Genomic DNA, 22,019 nt, shown 5'->3' on the forward strand with positions numbered 1-22,019 from the left:
TCCCGCATGCTGCACAGTGTGGCCAAATTAAAAAAAAAAATTTATATGTATCTGCTTTTTTCTAAGGATATGAAAATAAGGATGGACAGCAAGTGGTTGGAAATTTGGGCCTGTAACTCAGGATCAGAAGAGTAGAAAAGTAATGAACAACCATTTAATAGCTACTTTATATATGTTAGTTAAATTGTTATATCAATCCCCAAAGGTAAATGCTGTTTTGCAATTTCTGCTTCACATCATACTCCAATGACCATATTGTTTTCACTAAATCAAACTGTCTCCTAAAGAGAAGCAGGGACTGAAGATAAGATTAGGAGAAGAGTCACAAATCTCTTTAAAATTCTGGAGAGCCAGATAGGGAGACTGTAGAATAAAAGAGTCAAACACAAAACCTGAAGGATTGCCTGCATTTAATCATGGAAAAAGGAGAGAAGCTAGTGAAAAACTCTGAAAACAAGTGATCAGAATGTGTAAGGAAAACTAGGAGAGAATTGTTTCACAGAGGCCAGGAAATTTAAAAGGTTTAAAAGCTCCAGTACCTTCAAGCAGGGTGGATGCAGAGATGAAATAAACTGAATTTGGTCAACAGGACATAAGGTGATATTTTGTTTTGCTGTCCAATTTTTTTCCCTTTTTAAAATTAATTTTTATTGGAGTATAGTTGCTTTACAATGTTGTGTTAGTTTGTACTGTACAGCAAAGTGAGTCAGCTATACATATACATATATCCCCTCTTTTTCGGATTTCCTTCCCATTTAGGTCACCACAGAGCACTGACTAGAGTTTCCTGTGCTATACAGTAAGTTCTCATTAGTTATCTATTTTATACATAGTATCAATAGTGTGTATATGTCAATCCCAGTCTCCCAATTCATTCCCCCCCTACCCTCCTTTCCCCCCTGGTATCCCTACGTTTGATTTCTACATCTGTGTCTCTTTCTGCTTTGCAAATAAGTTCATCTATACCATTTTTTCTAGATTCCACATATATGCATTAATATACGATATTTGTTTTTCTCTTTCTGACTTACTTCACTCTGTGTGACAGTCTCTAGGTTCATCCATGTCTTTACATTGTTGTCCAATTTGGTAGCCACTAGCTAAATGCAGCTATTTACATTTAAATTAATTAAAAAGTCAAAATTCAGCTCCTTAGTTGTATTAGCCACATATGAAATGCTCAAAAGCTACATGTGGCTAGTGGCTAGCATATTGGACAACTCAAAAAAAATTTCCATCATCAGAGAAAGTTCTACTGGAATGTATTTTTTTAAAGCATCCAGTAGTGCAGAAGCAAGAATGCAATGGGGAGATTTAACATGTTTTCCCTTATGCCCTCTATAGTAGTTTGCAACATCTGGTTGATTTGATTTCTCTAGCTTGAGTTTGTGTCTTCACTTTTGCTATTCATTTTCAGTCTCACGCTCGTTTTACTGGACTTTTGCAATGGCTGCCTATCTGTTCCCCAACTTGTTCCTTCCTCCTTCTAATCTTTTCTCCATACAAATCATTCATCCTCTCAACAACACTCTTGTCAATGCCACTTTTCCTGAGCAGCCAACCCTAACTTTTACTGATAGTCCACTGTGGTAGGGTGCAAATGGGGGCACTGTCTCAACACCATAAGTGATTTCCTTCCCACTCCCAAGTTTCCTTCCCTGCACTCACACAGCTCATAATCCAATGCAAGCAGCATGATTATAATACATTCATATCACACAAATAACGTTAGAGCAGGAACAATAGCTAATCATCACCCTCTCCTGTGTCTTTTATTTCTGATCTGTTACCAAATCTTTTCCCTTTTCACTTCACCACTGCAATAGCCTGTTACCTAGTCTTCTTTTAGTCTCTCCTCCTACCTTCCACCAGAAGCTCCGGTCAAATTACCCAATTTCTTTCAGGGATCCCCTTAGGCCTACAGAGCAGAATGGCGTAAATTCTTCTAAAATGTAGCACAGCCCATCTTTCCTCTCCTACCTCCCTCAACATTCTTCCACACATCTTTCTATCACCCGGTAGTATTCACCATTCCCCTGGCACATTCACGCATATTCACCTCCCACTCTCTTGTCTATGCGGTGTCATCTTTCAGACCCCAAGCTTCTCTCCCATTCCCTTAAGACTCAGGAGGTAAGACGCACAGAGCCCAAGGCGGAGGGGGTCATTACTCAGGGACCGAGGGACAGAAACCTGTTTGACCGTGTCCATTTGGGGAGCTACCCCAAATAAGCTGCACTAACAACCCTTGCTATGCCCCTCGCAAAAGTCAACCTAATTTTCACTGTAACGGAGAGCAAGCCCTTCTCTAGTCAAAGACTCTTGGCAGAGAAACAGGCACTAAAAGCTCTGGGAGGCGAAAGGGATTGTGGGAACGCCGGTCATCTCCCCGGAGACTCATGGGAAATGTAGTGCAGTTTTCTCCAACATGGCTGCGCCCAGGAGAGTTGATGTGCTTGTACCCTCTGCGGCTTCTGGGGATAGAGTGGGAGAAACTGCCGAAGGAGAGAGCACCCGCGTGGCGAGAACCCAGCCTGAGTCAAGGCGGAGGTTTGTGGCACTTCTTATTGGCGGACATGATGGATGCAAATCGCCGCTTTCTCTTTTTGGCCTCTTCCGGTCTCCTCTATCTGCCTCAAGAGCTTCGGACCTCACCAGGGAGAGGAGGGATGGTCCGTGGGCAGTAGGTTGTCTGTGCATGGGGTGGTCCTGTCAGAGTTTGAGGTGCACGTGCTTGTATTTGTTGCGGGTGCTCACGTTGTGTCTGTGTCAATGTTCTGTTTCTTTTGGGGTTGGAGACAGGCGGTTGCAACCTGAGGAGTGTTGGTCAGTGGTGTTAGCTTCAGGGTTTTTTTTGACCCTGCCAATGCAGTGAAGAAAGGATGTTGCTGGTGGTCTGGTAGCTTACAAAGCTGAATCTTCCTATGCCCTTTTTTGAGTAAAACCGGAGACCCCTGGGCTTGTGGTACTGTGAGCCTATAGTTTGGGCTGATTTCATTTAACAGATACTTACTGAGTACTTGCTGAACTCTAGGCGCTCAAGTGATGTGCCTTCAAGTAGGTCACAGCCTTCTGGGTGAGCCCAGCACACAAACAGGGAATTATAATATAATGTGAAAATTGCAGGAATAGAGATACACATTAGATATTAATGAAAACATTGAAGAGGGCCACCAAGCTCAGAATCCTGGCAAAGAGGTTTAGGAGGTAAGATGGCAAGTTTAATAAGTTTAGGATTACTCAGTAAGCGTTTATTGAGTAACTCCTAGGTGCTAGGTCCTGTTCTACGTGCTGAGTGTTACAGGGTGAATAATACAGACCAAAAAATCTCTACTTTCTTTTTTTCTTATTTCTTATTTATTTATTTATTTACTTTATTATTGGCGGCTCGGGTGAGGCACGTGGGATCTTCGTTGAGGCATGCGGGATCTTTCTTTGTCTTGTGAGCTTCTCTCTAGTTGTGGCGCGTCGGCTCCAGGGTGCGTGGGCTCTGTAGTTTTCTGCACGAGGGCTCTAAGTTGAAGCACGCGAGCTCAGTAGCTGTGGCGCGAGGGCTTAGTTGCCCTGCGGCATGTGGGATCTTAGTTGCCCCGCCAGGGATTGAACCCTCGTCCCCTGCATTGTAAGGTGGATTCTTTACCACTGGACCACCAGGGAAGTCCCAGAATCTCTACTTTCATAGAGCTTACCTTCCTAGTAAGTTAAAGGAGGAAGACAGAATAAAGACAATTACTGAGGGCATTAGAAAATATAGAGTAGGTATTCTTCAAAGAATTAAAATGAGGTGATATGACAGTGATGGGTCAATTTTTTCTAATCATTAAAAAAAAATTTTTTTTAAATAGGTAATGCAATTTGAATAGCTGCTAAATTCAAAACTTACAAAAGAGGAGCTTCTCATTCCTGTACCTACTCTACCTGTTTTCCCTTCCTGGTGGCAACCCATATCACTGATATCTTGTATGTTCTAGAAACCTGTATGTATAATTTGTATGCCTGTACTGTACTTTATAACCAGGGCTCATTTGATAGGAATTGAAGTTGTTTCCAATCTTTGCTATTAATTAAATTTAATTTACATACTAGCATAGGAACATTTGTCTATACTGCTTGGTTCATTTAGGCTGTCTTATTTAAGGAGAGCATAGACACACATATTACCATTACCATTTAGGCAATATCCAATAGGATGTGTTGGGGTTAAACTTACTAACAGAGCAGATGTGATTTATAAACCCTTGTTATCCTATGGAGAGTGTGCTTAGGCTGGACTTAGCATGGCTGGTATTCTAATAAATAGTGACCTGGCTCCTGTAACATCCCATAACAGTCCCATAACATGGCAAGGAGCACGCAAGCCTTTGTGCAAATCCCTTGTGGGAAATCCCTTGGCCAGAGAAGTGGCCTTGTTAGAAAGGGGCACCTCCACATCTCAGCAGCTGGTATCAGCCTATTCCTTGGTGAGGTGACTCTACTGGTCTTTCTTCACATGGAGTAATATTGCCTCACTGAGGGAAGAAGGGAAAGGGGATGACAGAAATGTGATTATGAGGCTCCATCTACTGGTGCTGGACTCTAAGTGTCAGACTTGAAAAAATGTATTCAGCATCATCTTTTTTCTCATTTCTTCCACTTTGCAGTCTTTGCTCATGTAACATATTTAGAAAAAAATTCTTAGTAGATTCATCCCTGTTCTTCATTGCTAACTGCAAAAATGATGATCTTGGAATGGAGTGGCAATAAGATAATTCTTTTGAGGGTGCTCAGCTTTTCTTGGTCTTCCTAAACAAGTCTTATCTGGCTCTTCTGGAAATTAACAGTAATTTAGTAATAGACGTATTTAATACTTTTTACAAAGTTATGAGATAGTGTCAAAGAATAACACAGCCAGACATTAGTTAAAGCAGTGAAAACAGACTTTATTTAGTAATTATTGACAGTAGGAGAAAGAGCTAAACTCCATTCCAATTTGTGTGGAAGTGATTAGGGGGTGTGTGTGTGGGTGCTCAGTAGAGTCGGCGAAGTAAAAAATTATAAAGGGTGGGTCAGTGTAAATGCAGTTAGGCCAGCTGGCAGTTGTCAAAGTTAGGATTCCATCCTGTCACAGAGACTGAGAGACAGAGGCCCTGTCCTTCCTGATGATTACATTTCAAAGGGGGAATTCCCTGGCAGTCCAGTGGTTAGGACTCCATGCTTTCACTCGGAGGGCGCAGGTTCAATCCCTGGTGGGAGAACTAAGATTTTGCAAGCTTCATGGTGCCGCGAAAAAAACAAAACAAAATAAAAAACATTTCAAAGGAATGGTTCTCAGGTTCTTGAGAGAGACATGTCTGAGTTGCAGGAGATACATGTTCACAATTGTAAGCTGGTTTTTCTTTCTTTTTTTTTTTTTTGTGGTACACTGGCCTCTCACTGTTGTGGCCTCTCCCGCTGTGGAGCACAGGCTCCGGACGCCCAAGCCCAGCGGCCATGGCTCATGGGCCCAGCCGCTCCGCGGCATGTGGGATCCTCCTGGACTGGGGCGTGAACCCGTGTCCCCTGCATCGGCAGGTGGACTCTCAACCACTGCGCCACCAGGGAAGCCCTGTAAGCTGGTTTTTTTGGGCAATTTTATTTAATTAATTTATTTTTTGGCTGAATTGGGTCTTCGCTGCTGCACGCGGGCTTTCTTTCTAGTTGCGGCGAATGGGGGCTACTCTTCGTTGTTGGGCTTCTCATTGTGGTGGCTTCTCTTGTTGTGGAGCACGGGCTCTAGGTGCGCAGGCTTCAGTAGTTGTGACACGCGGGCTCTGTAGTTGTGGCTCACGGGCTGTAGAGCGCAGGCTCAGTAGTTGTGGCACACGGACTTAGTTGCTCTGCAGCATGTGGGATCTTCCTGGACCAGGTCTCGAACCCGTGTCCCCTGCATTTGCAGGAGGATTCTTAACCACTGTGCCACCAGGGAAGTCCCGTAAGCCATTTTTAATAAGTGCTTTAAAAAAGAAGGGAGGTCAGGGGCCTATTGTTAGGAGATGTTAGAACAAATAGTAAAATATCCAGGCAGCATTTTAAGTTTTCTCAGGCAGCCATTTTAATGGGGAGCTGGGGTCATCCTAGGGTATGGCTTTATGCTGCTATAAGCTAGAGTTTGGTGAAGTTTTTTAGTGCAGGGTTTGGATGGAGTTATGTGCCAAGAATAGGCACTATTTTTCCTGTTTTATGGGTGAAGAAACCTAAGCACAGAAATAAGTAAGTAACTCGCACAGGGTCATATAGCTAGTAAATTGTAAACCTGAGGTTTAAACCTAGAACCTGGACCCCTAAACACTGTGTTATACTGTCTCAAAAAACTGAAGGAGGCTCTGGGGAAACAAAAATATGATTTAATTCTTGTCATCAAAGAGCTCATAGTCCAGTGGAAGGGGACAAACATTAGAACAAATAATTAGTGCAATGTTAAAAATATATATTCAGCTGTCCCCTTCCTGTGTAACGATGACTCCTAAAGCTTTCTGTCTAACCTCATTTCTTCTCATTTTTCCACTTTATGTTTTTCATCTGCCAGCCAGACATTGCAACTGTGTATCTGAACAGTACTTCAAACATATTATATCCTAAATCTGACTTATCACCTCCCTTACTGAGCAGCTCTTCCTGACCCTCTTCTGACTTTCCAGTTTTGGAATGACATCACTAGCCTCTCAGTCACTCAGACTCTGTCCTGCTAGTAACTGATCTCTGATTCTTCTCTCCCTCATGTCCGAGTAGTCATCAGGACTATTGATTATTCTTGAACTTTTCTTTTGCCCTCTCCCCTTCTCTCCCTATTTCCTTTCTTCCTACATACAGCCTTCACCCTAGATCAGGCCAGCATTTCTACTTGTTAAGCAGGGTTATTGCAAGTCCTTTTGCCTCTCATTTCCCTGTTGTGCTGTCCAGCCAGCCTGTTTTACTGGCCTTACCTCCTATCACATGTGCTCCATGTATTAGTTAAACTGGATTACTGGCCGTTGTTTCAATAGTCTCAGCATTTTTCTCTGTACATAAAGATTAATAATTAGAGTTTTGACTGTTTGAGAGCAGTTTTGGAATATGATTTATTTTTATTTTTATTTTTTTGCGCTGCGCTGGTCTCTCACCGTTGTGGCCTCTCCCGTTGCGGAGCACAGGCTCCGGACGTGCAGGCTCAGCGGCCATGGCTCACAGGCCTAGCCGCTCCGCGGCATGTGGGATCTTCCCGGACTGGGGCACGAACCCGTGTCCCCTGCATCGGCAGGCGGACTCTCAACCACTGCGCCACCAGGGAAGCCCTGATTTTTTAAAAAATAAATTTATTTATTTTTGGTTGTGTTGGGTCTTCATTGCTGTGTGTGGGCTTTCTCTCGTTGCAGTGAGCGGGGGCTACTCTTCGTTGAGGCATGCGGGCTTTTCATTGCAGTGGCTTGTCTTGTTGCAGAGCACGGGCTCTAGGTGCGTGGGCTTCAGTAGTTGTGGCACGTAGGCTCAGTAGTTGTGGCTCGTGGGCTCTAGAGTGTAGGCTCTAGAGTTGTGGCGCACGGGCTTCGTTGCTCCGCGGCGTGTGGGATCTTCCAGGACCAGGGCTCGAACCTGTGTTCCCTGCATTGGCAGGCGGATTCTTAGCCACTGCACCACCAGAGAAGTCCCTGGAATATAATTTTATTTAACTTCTTAAACTTATTTCATTTGCTAACTTTGAAGACTTTCAAGTGGGTGAAGAGTGGAATCAGTGGATAAGCCAACATTCTCTGCTCTAAAAAATTATGTCTACTACTCACTGTCTTTGCCAGACACATCTATTTCTATTTTTAGCTTCTGTTCTTCATTGCCTCACTGGATACCCTCCCTTCCACGTGACTGTATATTTCTTGTCCTTTGATACTCAGCTCAAGTCCCCTTTTGTTTTGAAGTTCTCCCAAACTTTTCCAGTTGACATTGATCTTATCTTTTTTGTCTCTAATTTGTATCACATCTAAAGACCATTAACACTTAATTATCTAAAGACACGTCATATTCTTTCATTGTTTAATGTTTGTTTTCCTCAACTAACTTATAAACTGGTTGAAAGCATAAACTATGTATTATATTTGTATGCTGTAGAGTGCTGAGACCATAAGTAGGCATGTGTATATTCACTCATTATCATTTGTTTATCCCTTCAACAAATTTTTGTTGAGCACCTACTGTGTGCTGACATTCCTTGGAGTTTACATCCTGATGGAGGAATTAAGCCAGCAAATTAATCATCACAAATTGTGTTAAGTTCTGTGAACAAAATAAAATAGACTTCTATAATAAAGCATAATGTAGGGTGCTGATTTGGATAGTGCAAAGACCTTTTTTGGAATAGCACTCAGTAACTACTTGCTGATTGACATATTTCAAAAAAAATGAAAACACAATTCTATGGGGTTCTTATACCTGTTATTTTAAAAATTATAGATACAAAAATATATAACATATAGCTTAAAAATAATAAAACAAACACCTAAACCACCACCTAGCTTAAATATTTTTGATGCCTCTATGTGTCCCTTTCATATCACAGTTCTGTCCTCCCCCCATGAAATAACTTCTCTCCTGAACTTTGTGTTTATCATTTCCTTGCTTTTCTTTGCATTATGCTACATATGTATTTCTAAACAACATATGGCTTACTTTTGGATTTTGAACTTTATATAATGGAATCATACTGTATATTCTTCTGTAAATTTTGTCTGTTTGTTTCTCCCTTTTTTCCTTTCCTAACATTATGTTGTGAGATTTGTTTGTGGCACATTTTACCTTGGACTTCATAAGTAAAGGGAACGCATGTGGGAAAATAGCTCACTTAATAGCACTAAAGCATTGACATGTTTTGTAGAACCTACCAGAGATGCTATTAGATGTTCTTGCTTCTTTGTTACCTTCTTAAATATTCCTTTATTGTCCATGCATCTGTTTGTTCTCACTTCTCTTTGTTGGTGACAAGTATGGTAACCATTTAAAAATTATCGCATAGAAATATTTATAAACTATAAAATACATGAATAGTATTATTATAACTGTTTCTTGGGACTCTTTAAGGTTGACATTTTATACTTTTTTTTTTTTAAGTATTGCCATGGACAGCAACCACCAAAGTAATTACAAACTCAGTAAAACTGAGAAGAAGTTCTTAAGGAAACAGATTAAAGCCAGGCATACTTTGCTGAGACATGAAGGCATTGAGACAGTATCCTATGCTACTCAGGTGACCTAAAACTATTATTATCATTTGAATGTAAATGTATTGCCATGTTAGTGTGTTCTAAGTAATATTTCTTAATAATTGCTCAGAGAAGAAGGCTATAATTTTTCCATCATGTGTTACGATCTGTGTTAAATATACATATGATAAGACCTGCTAACTTTCTATTTGGGGACATAGCCTAGTATAGTTTGAATTTCCACTGAGGAAGTTGTAATTCTGTATTAATAACAATAACACTATACAACTGTTTACAGTTTACAAAGCATACTTATATTCATTATTATATTTAATTCCCTAGAAATCCTTATGAGGTAGATGAGAAAACTAAGGTTCTGAAAGGTTGTGATATGTCCATTGATATAAGGTGCTGAATAGAAACCTAAAGCTAGATCTTTTGTACCCTAATGCAGTCTTCTTTCTTCTATTCCTAACTTCATCTCTATTATAAAGTATTTGATTATATGCTGTGAAACATTTCTTATTTATGAGACCTCATTTACAAAGCCTTTTTATTTTCTTATGGGCAATGATTAAATGATATATATGTATGTATGTATAGATACCCCCCCACTCGCCTTCCACACACACACACACACACACACACACACACACACACACACATATACACACAAACTCTTCCTGGGCTATGAATGAGAAGAACTTATTTTAACTCTTAGCTTCTCCACGTATTTGTACATGAGCAGTACCCTTTGACTTCAGCTTTCTTCATTTGTAAGGACATAGTATTACATACTGTTTATTCCATTGGATTGTTACATTCTAAAGAGAACACGTATATGATAGTACTTCTTAGTCATTAAAATACCACATGAATGTAAAGTATTCTTATCATATTCTTTCTGGTTGTAAAGATATAGGATAACAGTAGTAAGGCAGCTTAGCTAGCATCTAACTGAGGACCAAAGACATACAATTTAGGAGGTGAAGCTGGGATTAAAATTTAGACCTCTTGATTCTCAGACCAGTACTCTTCTCTAATGCTTTTTCTGTCTTCTGTACTGCATCATAGTTTAGGAATGAGTGCTCTATTTAGGGAGATTTAATATTAGCAGGTAAAAGGCCCAGACTTATATTTTCTTAAATATTAATAACTTCAGGCCCTCTCACCCGTGGCATCCACGCACAGTGTGCCTCACGCCCAGGTTCCTGCACTGTTCCCTCGCAGCCATGAGACGCCAGGTGCTCCTTCTGCTCCTGCCACCCGTGCTGGCCACACTGGGGGCTCGGGGGCTCCATGACCGATGAAATACAGTGTAACGTGATGAGGCAAGCTGCCTGTGGTGGGAGATGCATTCCTGTGGCCTGGCTCTGCAACGGAGGGCAGGAGTGCCTGGATGGGGCGGACGGACAGTGTGCTTTGCAGGTGCGAAATCTTCATCAAGCGCTAATCACTGAAGAAACAGTTGTAAGGTATCATCCAAAAAAACCAGCATCATGAAGAATTTTTCCTTTCCTGAAGTACACCTTCAATAAAAGCACATATACATGAAAAAAAAAACAAACCCAATAACTTCAGAGAATTTAAACCAAATCCCTCAAAAAAGGATGGAGTGGATAATTAGAATTAATGTCTGCACGCACTTCCTGCCAAGACCACTGAGGCTGTGAGGCATTCAGAAGATTTATGATATACCCTATTTTCATCAATTCTCAAGCATAACTGGCATTTTTTCCCCTTACAGGGGTTGTGAAGACAAGTGGTAAGAAAAGAAATGGGTTAAGTTTCTTTGCTGCCTCTGAAACTTGTTTCTGGTTGAGGTTGACTTTTTTCTTCAGATCTCTAGAAGCTTTAATCATATTTTATAGTATTGTATTAATGTGTTAATTAGTGTGTGTGTGTATACTTACATACATATAAAGTATTGGCTGCCCCGTGAAAGAACAGAGCTTTACTTATTATCCAATTTTTTTTTTTTTTTTTTTTTTTTTGCGGTATGCGGGCCTCTCACTGCTGCGGCCTCTCCCGTTGCGGAGCAACAGGCTCCGGAACCGCAGGCCCAGCAGCCATGGCTCACGGGCGCAGCCACTCCGCAGCATGTGGGATCCTCTCGGACCAGGGCACGAACCCGCGTCCCCTGCATCGGCAGGCGGACTCTCAACCACTGCGCCACCAGGGAAGCCCTATTATCCAATTTTATAATAATTGTTTTATATTCTTTTAAAACAGTGTTCTAGATATTCCCATTTTATGCATATGAAGCTAAAACATTATGTTCTACACTCATAAATCAGGTGTTGGCAGAGTACTGTCTTCAGGTCAAATCTGGCTTGTGAGATAAGAATGAGTTTTCCATTTTTAAGGGTTGTTTAATTATAAAACAAGACTGTGGCAGAGGCTTATATGACCTGTGAAGCTTAAAATATTTACTATCTGGCCCTTTTCAGAAAAGTTTTGCCAATACCTGGTATAAATGATGAAACTGATGAGTGTAGGCCATCAGTTGTTTACTTTTGTTATGCTACAGAGTTTAAAGATCTTAATGCTGTGTAGAATGTTTTTTAAGTACAGAGACTATAATGGCACTAGGCCATAAGCATCAGAATAAAAATAGAAAACCTCCCCTACCTAATTCCTTGAGTAAAGTTGAACAGGATTGCAAATGACAGGAAGTAAGCATGATATTTACAAAGGAAAAAAATTTAATTGCAAAATGACTGAATAACCCACAAACAGAGGAAATTTTTCCTGTTTTATGTTCAATAGAACTTGTAATTGTTTTTTTCTTCCAGCCAGTACCTTTACCTTTAGTTTTTAGTAAACATTGTATAATGGTTATATCAAAAAGTATGGATTCTGGAAACTGACAGAAGTAAATTTGAAACCCAGCTCCAACTAATCACCATCTTAACCTCATTTTTCTGATTTTTAGTTTCTTTCTGTATGAAGTGGGGCTTATATTACCCACTTTGTAGGATTGTTGTGAAGATTATGTTAATGAAGATTGAGTAGGTAAAAACATATAGCACAGTGTCTAGCAAAAAAGCAAGTATTGGGCTTCCCTGGTGGCGCAGTGGTTGAGAGTCTGCCTGCCGATGCAGGGCACACGGGTTCGTGCCCCGGTCTGGGAAGATCCAGCATGCTGCGGAGCAGCTGGGCCCGTGAGCCATGGCCGCTGAGCCTGCACGTCCAGAGCACAGGCTCCGCAATGGGAGAGGCCACAACAGTGAGAGGCCCGCGTACCACAAAAAAAAAAAAAAAAAAAGGCAAGTATTATGTAAATCCTTGTTTCTTCTCTCTGCCTCCTCTTTCTGTTTCATTGTGTTAAATTTATGAGCAGTGAAAGTTATCTTTTAATTTGTATGTGTATGGTCATTATGAAATGAATATTTTACTGAAAAGGCTATTAAAAATCAGTATTATTTACAATATCTTATTTTTAAATTTCATTTAAAAATAACAGATTGATATCAATTGCTCATGTTACTTTCTTTTTTTTGTTTTTTTTAGAGCCTGATTGTTGCCAATGGTGGTTTGGGTAACCGAGTGAGTAGGAACCAACTGCTCCTGGTGTTAGAGAAGTGTGGATTGGTGGATGCTCTCTTAATGCCACCTAATAAGCCCTACTCATTTGTAAGATACAAAACTGTAGAAGAATCCAAGAAAGCCTATGATACTCTCAATGGAAAAGAAATAGTGGATGACTTAGGACAAAAGATTATTCTGTACTTGAATTTTGTGGAAAAAGGTATATCATACAGGTATCTTTTTAAAAATGGTTTTTGCTTTTGTGTGTTTTCTTTTCTTACCTCAGTTGGAAGTTTCAGTTATTGTGAAACAGAATTGAATGTCAGTTAAGCAACCCCTTTTTGTTTAACAAACATTCTTTAAGTGCCTAGTTTGTACAGGCATGGTACTAGTAGTTGAAGGGAGGTGATTTAGACATAGCTTACCAACCTAACAATACATGTATTATGTATGCATGTTATTTTGGAGCCCTGCTATCTAATTGTGTCTTTCAAAATTTATTGTTGAGAATTTAGATCACCAATTTATTTTACAGTGTCTACCCAGAAGCTTTCAATGAATCACTTAGGAATTAATTGTGATCCAAATGATTACGTGCCAAGGTTCATGATTATGGAGGAGCAACTTTAGCTACCAAAGATCCCCAAAGCTTTAGAGTGGCGATGTCCAGTAGAACATTCTGTGATGATGGAAATATGTTCATATTTTATATCTGTACTGTCCAACACGATTGTTTGGTTTTTAAATTTAATTTTATTTAAATTAATTAAGTTAACTAATTTAAATAAAAGCTTTGTAGACTGATTTACAGAATTGCTGCAGGGATTATTACATCTTTTCACCACTGAGCCATGGAAATGAGATACATTGAGATGAACTTAGACTTCTAATCCCCTCCTATTATATTCATTTGCCACCTATTTAGGCAATTAAAGAGTTTTGTTTAGATATGCTGGGAGTGGGTAGGAGAGTAGAATATGATCAAATTTATGTTTTATAAAATAAGGTTCAAAGGAAACTTTAACTCCTTTATGGATATATTTTAGAAGTTATAATTCTCAGTGTCTATATGTACTTAATTTTTAAAATTTCTTTAAAAATTTCTTTATTTTAATTTATTTATTTTTGGCTGCAATTGGGTCTTCATTGCTGCACGCCGGCTTTCTCTAGTTGTAGTGAGTGGGGGCTACTCTTCGTTGCGGTGCACGGGCTTCTCACTGTGGTGGCTTCTCTTGTCGTGGAGCATGGGCTCTAGGCGTGCCGGCTTCAGTAGTTGTGGCACGTGGGCTTAGTAGTTGTGGCTCGCGGGCTCTAGAGCGCAGGCTCAGTAGTTGTGGTGCACGGGCTTAGTTGCTCCGCTGCATGTGGGATCTCCCCGGACCAGGGATTGAACCCATGGCCCCTGTATTGGCAGGCGGATTCTTAACCACTGCGCTACTGGGGAAATCCAATATGTACTTAATTTTAAATCTGACTTAAGCTTTCAGATTTTGAAAACTAGATTTTTTCGTATTTTGTGTTGTGATCAGTTTTTGAAAATTGTATGCTTTAGGAATAAGTCTTTTTTTTTTTTTTTAAATTGGGGTACAGTTGTTTTACAGTGTTGTAGGAATAAGTCTTAATCAAAAAATATTGTCCTTGGGTTTTCCCCCATTCAGCATGTTGAACACTGTAAGAAATTGCATGAAATGAGTTTTGGAGTGTTTTTTATTTGAAATCCTGTATTAGGTCCAGATGTACTTTTTTAATGTATTTTTTATTGAAGTATAGTTGATTTACAAGGTTGTGTTAGTGTCTGGTGTACAGCAAAGTGATTCGGTTTTATGTGTGTGTGTGTGTGTGTGTGTGTGTGTGTGTGTGTGTGTGTGTGTGGAAAAGAATATGAGAAAGAATATATATGTATGTATATATGTATGTATACATATATACATACATATATATTCTTTCTCATATTCTTTGCCATAATAGTTTACTACAGGATATTGAATATAGTTCCCTGTGCTATACAGTAGGACCTTGTTGTTTATCCATTCTATATATAATAGTTTGCATCTGCTAATCCCAAACTCCCAAAACCATCCCTCTCCCACTGCCCGCCCCCCTTGGCAACCAACCACAAGTGCATTCTCTATGTCTGTGAGTCTGTTTCATTTGTGTCATATTTTGGATTCCACATATAAGTGATATCATATGGTATTTGTCTTTCTCTTTCTCACTTACTTCCCTTAGTATTATAATCTCTAGGTGCTTCCATGTTGCTGCAAATGGCATTATTTCATTCTTTTTTATGGCTGAGTAGTATTCCATTGTGTGTGTGTGTGTGTGTGTGTGTGTGTGTGTGTGTGTGTGTGTGTGTATGTTTGTATTTACCACATCTTCTTTATCCATTCATCTGTCAATGGACATTTATGTTGCTTCCATGTCTTGGCTATTGTAAATAGTGCTGCTATGAACATTGGGGTGCATGTATCTTTTTGAACTATAGTTTTGTCCTGATGTATGTGCAGGAGTGAGATTGCTGAGTCATATGACAACTCTATATTTAGTTTTTTTAAGAAACCACCATACTGTTGTTTTACACTCTTCTATTACTTGACCATAGGAGCAAAAATGAGTATTTAAATTTTTTTATTCAATATTTAGAATCTGGTTTGTTTATGGAGGTGCATACTGTAGATATTATGAGAAACCTTTTTTCTTAGTGAGATTTAAAAAGTGGCTTAATTGTGTTCAAACAAAATATTTAAGTAAATACTGTTCTATTTGCTATTGGTAATTGCAGTGGATAAAATGTACCATAATTTTTATCTTGGCCTTTATTTTTTGTTTTTAATATGTTGTGTGCCTTTCAGCATTCTTATTTCTAAAAATGAGGTTTGGGGTTTTATGAACTGATAAATGGCTATTGGACAGAATTATTTGTCTATGAGAACTTTAAGTTTTGTATTTTGACTATTTTAATTTCATTTCCCCAGCACAGTGGAAAGAGTTGGGGCTTCAAGCCTTGCCTCCAGGCCTCATGGTAAGAGAAGACATTATTTCTTCTGAGGATGAGAAAATGCTTTTGGAAAGTGTTAACTGGACAGAAGATACAGACAATCAAAATTGTAAGTAAAACTTTAAATCTGGTATTTAAAAGTTTCTGCAAAATGCCTTATTCTCCTTTGGTTTATTAAAACTCTGTTTCCTCAAAATTACTGAAAGTACCCTGGATACAAGGTTAGGTAAGTCATACCAACAATTCTTAAGAGCATTAATAATAAATAGCATTTATATAGGTATCAATTTAAAACTCCAAACTGATTAATATTTATGAGTCAACATTTGTGCAACTAACATTTATAAGCCGTTTTATATACAGTTGGTTGTCTGTTCCGTATCCATGAATTCCGTCAACCATGGATTGAAAATATTTGGGAAAAAAAGAGAAATTCCAAATAAATTAAAAAAAAAGAAAAAGAAAAAAGAAAAATTCCAGAAAGTTCCAAAAAGCAAAACTTGAACTTGCCGCATGTTGGCAACTATTTACATAGCATTTACATTGTTATTTACAACTATTTTACATAGCATTTACGTTTTACTAGGTATTGTAAATAATCTAGAGATTATTTAAAGCATGCTGGAGGATGTGAAAGCTGTATGAAGGTTACATGCAAATACTGCACTATTTTATGTAAGAGACTTTATTGTCCTTGGATTTTGGTATTTGAGGGAACCAATCCCCCAAGGATACCCAGGGACAACCCTATATTGTCTTATTTGGTTCTCTCCACCCTAAGACAAATTTCCTATGAGGAATCAGCAGTTCAGTAACATATCATTATAATGTAGTAAGAACCTCCTGGAGAAATTTACAAATTCGTTACTTTGACTCTTTTCCAGATCATTAGCAATCTTATGAGTGGCAGTGGACATGTTTAGCTCTTTCAGATTGACTGGGTGAAACCCTTAAAAGTTTGTTTCAATTTTAGACTTAAAAGAATAGCAGCTATGAGGTAGAATGTTTCATTTTACTAAAGACAATAATTTAGCAGTTAACAAAAGTTACCATTACTAAACCAATCCTTATTCATAAAGTTGACTTTGAAATACATGAGGAATCAAATTCTTTTTCTCCTAAATAGTTTACTTTCTTCTCTTCATACAGTTCAAAAATCCTTAAAACACAGAAGAGTAAAGCATTTTGGCTATGAATTCCACTATGAGAACAACCATGTAGATAAAGATAAGCCATTACCTGGGGGTAAGTAATTGTTGTGTTTTTTTTATACATTAAAAAAAATTTTTTTTAATTAATTTATTTAATTTATTTATTTTTGGCTGCATTGGGTCTTCATTGCTGCATGCAGGCTTTCTCTAGTTGTGGCGAGTTGGGGCTACGCTACTCTTTGTTGCAGTGCACGGCTTCTCATTGCGGTGGCTTCTCTTGTTGCGGAGCATGGGCTGTAGGTGCATAGGCTTCACTAGTTGTGGCACGCGGGCTCAGTAGTGTGGCTCGTGGGCTGTAGAGCACAGGCTCAGTAGTTGTGGCACACAGGCTTAGTTGCTCCGTGGCATGTGGGATCTTCCTGGACCAGGGGTCGAACCCGTGTCCCCTGCATTGGCAGGCGGATTCTTAACCACTGCACCACCAGGGAAACCCAGTAACTGTTAATAAATAATAAGGGCTGGTAAAAATTAATATATTAATAATATTAGGATATCATGGTTGAGATTATTTTTCATTTGTAGGTAAACTTATGAAACAGTTGATTAAATTTAAACCATTTTAATTAACTAAATAGTGTCGTTTTGTGTTAAAAATGTTATACATATAAATAAAGCTAAATTTAATTTCTCTTGAACACTCTCCATACTCCCATACTCCTCTTCAGAAGTAGTACCATTAACAGTTTAGTGTATACTATTTCAATCCTTATAAATGAGTTTACATCCAAATAACCTGTAAACGTATATAGGTGTTAACACGTAGTATTACATTGTATGTTATAAATTGTATATTCATATATTACCACATTATCACAATATGTCTTAGAGATCTTATATAGGTTTTCATTTTACTGAATGTTCAATAATAGCTTATTCAGTTAATTTCCTTTTGCTAGACATTTAGGCTATTTCTAGTTTTTAGCTGTTACAAGTTGTGCTGCAGTGAATATCTTTGTATACACCTCTTTATGCATTAAAGCAAGAGTTGCTCAAGGGAAACTACTAAATTAGAATTGTCTCAGAGTTATGTTCGTTTAAAAATGTCAATAGACACTGACGAATTGCACCCTAAAAAAGCTATACCAACATACTCTCACGAAGTGTGTACCTCCTTCCCCCTACCCCTAGCAGCATGTGATATTGTAAAACTTTTAACTTTATAATCACCTGATTACTAGTGAGGTTGGCCATTTTTATTTCCTTTTCTGTGAATTCTTTTTCATCTTCTTTACCAGTTTTTTCTAATGGGTGGTCAAATATATTAATAAGAATTTGCTACATAATCAGGATATTAATCCTTTGGTAGAATTGTTCGTTGAAGTTAAATTTATCTGTATTTTTATGACTTTAATCTTATTTAAATATTTCCTTTGCCTCATGAAATAACATTTATGACTCCAATAAAAGTAAGTTAGTTCCACTTTGAAAAGCATGTTTTTTAAAGAGAAATAATTTAAAATAATTAAATTTAAAGTAAATTAATAATTTAAAATAACAAAAAAGAAAGTGGTCAGGATAATTTCCAGTATATAATATCATAAATGTTATAATCTTATTTCTGTTTTACAAAATACCAAAATTGTTGTCTGCAAAATTGTTCTTTTGTACATTTTATTTGATAAAATCAATAAAATAACTTTAAAAGATTCTTAAAATTTTGTTTTAATTTTACTTTGCTTGTGAGTTTACTGTTATGTTTGGATCTGACCAGTAAACTAAAAGCTGTGTGATTTTGTTTTGTTTTGTTTTGTTTTTGCGGTACGCGGGCCTCTCACTGTTGTAGCCTCTCTTGTTGCGGAGCACAGGCTCTGGACGCGCAGGCTCAGCGGCCATGGCTCACGGGCCTAGCCGCTCCGTGGCATGTGGGATCTTCCCGGACCGGGGCACAAACCCGTGTCCCTTGCATCGGCAGGCGGACTCTCAACCACTGCGCCACCTGGGAAGCCCCAAAGCTGTGTGATTTTTATCATAGTGACTATTTTTTCATTCTTGGGTAAAACATGCAAAGTAAATATTTTAATATGTTTCACCTTTATGATTACTGGTTTCAGGTCTTCCGGACATTTGTGATAGCATTTTGGAGAAATGGTTGAAGGAAGGTTTCATTAAACATAAACCTGATCAACTGACTGTTAACCAGTATGAACCTGGGCATGGTGAATATTTCTTCTTCTAAAATTCCAGTCATATATTTCATAACTAAGTGGGTTATATAACTCTAAGATCAAAGATAGTATTTTTTAGCTCGAACTGACTCTTAATATGCTTCTGTTTGTTACCTGTGTTGATTTCAATCCATTTGCAAGTCTATGCTCAGTCTCTTGAGGAATTTGCATCTCTAAGTGTAAACAGACACAGTTGCTATTTGTGATTTTCTTTTGTTCTCCCTCAACATTTTTTTTTTAGAGAGGGAGAAGATTGCTTTAAAAACAAAGGAGGCATGTAAAGTGGAAGAAATCAAATAATTTACAGGTACATAGAAGAAGACTAACTGGTTGGATCATCATGCTCTTCTTTCTCTTCTGTCGAGAATGTGGAAGACAATTCTAGGATGACATTTTAGTAAAAAATCTTTAGGTTATTGATTTTTTGCACTTGTTAGCAGCATCTTCGTCTGATATTTGTACTAATCAAATGATATTGAGGGTTTTATTAATGGCAGGAGTTGTGGCGTTTTTTCCTTCTCTGCATTTATCAGGATGTTTTATGATAGCTTATTTACCTATCAGTCTTTCCATTGGTCTATAAGCTCCTTGAGGACAGAGATTGTGTCTTACTAGGTTTAGGTACCCTCACCATGTAGCAAGGTTCCTTTCAAGTAAGAGATACTCATTTAACATAGATTGAGAGACTGGTGGAAGAAGCCATATCTTAGTTATTGATAAGATTAGTCTTCACACCTGGCTGTTGTTTTTGTTCTACAGGTACTTGGGAATCCAGTATTCAGAGGTCAAAATGACTTTGTTAGTTATATTTCACACTTCCTCTTGGGCTGGGATTGAGTAAATGTTCTAGTTAAGGAGTGACTCTCAAATCTTGATTTTACAGTCAGGTCACAATGGTGCTTTAACATGAAGTTATATTTTTAGTTTAGACTTAGTTTAATTTTATTCACATTGACCTTAAATGTTTCCTTTTAACTAAAATTACAGTACGTTCCAGTTTATCAAATGATGTTTTCACTCTAATACTATAAGGCTATATTTAGAGTTGTCTTAAATCTACTAAAAGGAAAAATGAAGTGACCTGTTATCCTATCTTCCATCTCAGGAATTCCTGCTCATATTGACACACATTCTGCGTTTGAGGATGAGATCGTTTCTCTCAGTTTGGGGTCAGAGGTAAATATTCAAACATTTTTATTAGCTATCAACAAATGCCTTACCTTATACAATGCCCTTTTCATAGGATTTCTCACATTTCTTAATCCAAGTGAATTAAGATTTAAAAATGAAATGTAAAGGAACCATTAACAGTTTCATTTCTTACAGACTGTGAAATTATCACAGTCTCTTCTTTTAGGTGTCCAAAGTTTTATCTATCAGTTCATCAGATGCCAGGAAAAGTCCTGTAAGTTAATTTTTACATTTTACTTTTAGAAGTTAAATAAAATCCAGACTTCCATTTTGCAATAATTTACTGTAGCAGCATTACCATCTAGTGGCTAAAGATAGTAGCTGCAGGCTATAGATGAAAGAAACAAAACTAAAATGTAAGTGTCTGGAATTGTGATAAACTTTTTCACGTATAGTATATGATTCAGTCCCTTCAACAACTTTGAGTAGTAGAGGGTAATGTCCTTATCTTTACAAATGAATAATAAGAGGTTCATGTTTATTCATTGACTTGTTTTTAATAGTTGTACTTTATTTGAACTGCTAAAGAAGCTATCAAAAGTCTGATTTAAAGCAATCCTTGCAAACTGCAGATAGAATTTTAGATAGAAATCAACTTAAAAGCTTTTGTACAGCAAAGGAAACCATAAGCAAAACGAAAAGACAACCTCAGAATGGGAGGAAATATTTGCAAATGAAGCAACGGACAAAGGATTAATCTCCAAAATATACAAACAGTTCATGCAGCTCAATATAAAAAAAAAAACAACCCAATTAAAAAATGGGCAGAAGACCTAAAGAGACATTTCACCAAAGAAGACACACAGATGGCCAAGAGGCACTTGAAAAGATGCTCAACATCTCTAATTATTAGAGAAATGCAAATCAAGACTACAATGAGGTATCACCTTACACTGGTTAGAATGGCCATCATCAAAAAATCTACAAGCAATAAATGCTGGAGAGGGTGTGGAGAAAAGGGAATCCTTTTGCACTGTTGGTGGGAATGTAAACTATACAGCCACTGTGGAGAACAGTATGGAGGTTCCTTAAAAAACTAAAAACAGAACTACCATATGATCCAGCAATCCCACTACTGGGCATATACCCTGAGAAAACCATAATTGAAATGGACACATGTACCCCATTGTTCATTGCAGCACTGTTTATAGTAGCTAGGACATGGAAACAACCAAAATGTCCAATGACATTTCGAGATGTGATACGTATGTACAATGGAATATTATTCAGCCATAAAAAGGAATGAAATTGGGTAATTTGCAGAGATGTGGATGGACCTAGAGTCTGTCATACAGAGTGAAGTAAGCCAGAAAGGGAAAAACAAATATTGTATATTAACACATATATGTAGAATCTAGAAAAACGGTACAGATGAACCCATTTGCAGGGCAGGAATAGAGATGTAGACATAGAGAACGGACATGTGTTCATGGGGGGGAGGGGAACGTGGGAAGAATTGGGAGATAAGGTTTGACATAAATACACTACCATGTGTAAAATAGACAGCTAGTGGGAACCTGCTGTATAGCTCAAGGAGCTCAGCTCGGTGTTCTGTGATGACCTAGATGGATGGGATGGGGGTGGTGGGAGGGAGGTCCAAGAGGGAGGAGAGGACTCAGTGGTTAACAGTCTGCCTGCCAATGCAGGGGACATGGGTTCGAGCCCTGGTCTGGGAAGATCCCACATGCTGCGGAGCAGCTGGGCCCGTGTGCCACAACTATTGAGGCTGTGTGCTGCA

General features: G+C 38.4%; 1 protein-coding gene across 1 annotated transcript in view; it reads left to right on the forward strand.

The window, feature by feature from the left end:
* Nucleotides 1-2,465: 2,465 nt before the first annotated feature.
* The window catches only part of ALKBH8 (alkB homolog 8, tRNA methyltransferase), a 79,586-nt gene continuing 60,032 nt past the window's right edge, over nucleotides 2,466-22,019 (forward strand). The window contains exons 1-7 of the mRNA XM_082845481.1: nucleotides 2,466-2,550; nucleotides 9,094-9,229; nucleotides 12,699-12,936; nucleotides 15,692-15,823; nucleotides 16,864-16,959; nucleotides 18,977-19,081; nucleotides 20,196-20,266. Coding sequence (XP_082701607.1) covers nucleotides 9,101-9,229; nucleotides 12,699-12,936; nucleotides 15,692-15,823; nucleotides 16,864-16,959; nucleotides 18,977-19,081; nucleotides 20,196-20,266 — 771 coding nt within the window. The 5' untranslated portion in view covers nucleotides 2,466-2,550; nucleotides 9,094-9,100. The remainder of the gene's footprint in view (nucleotides 2,551-9,093; nucleotides 9,230-12,698; nucleotides 12,937-15,691; nucleotides 15,824-16,863; nucleotides 16,960-18,976; nucleotides 19,082-20,195; nucleotides 20,267-22,019) is intronic.

Source organism: Leucopleurus acutus (assembly GCF_964270905.1).
Source record: "Leucopleurus acutus genome assembly, chromosome: 8".
NCBI lineage: Eukaryota > Metazoa > Chordata > Mammalia > Artiodactyla > Delphinidae > Leucopleurus > Leucopleurus acutus.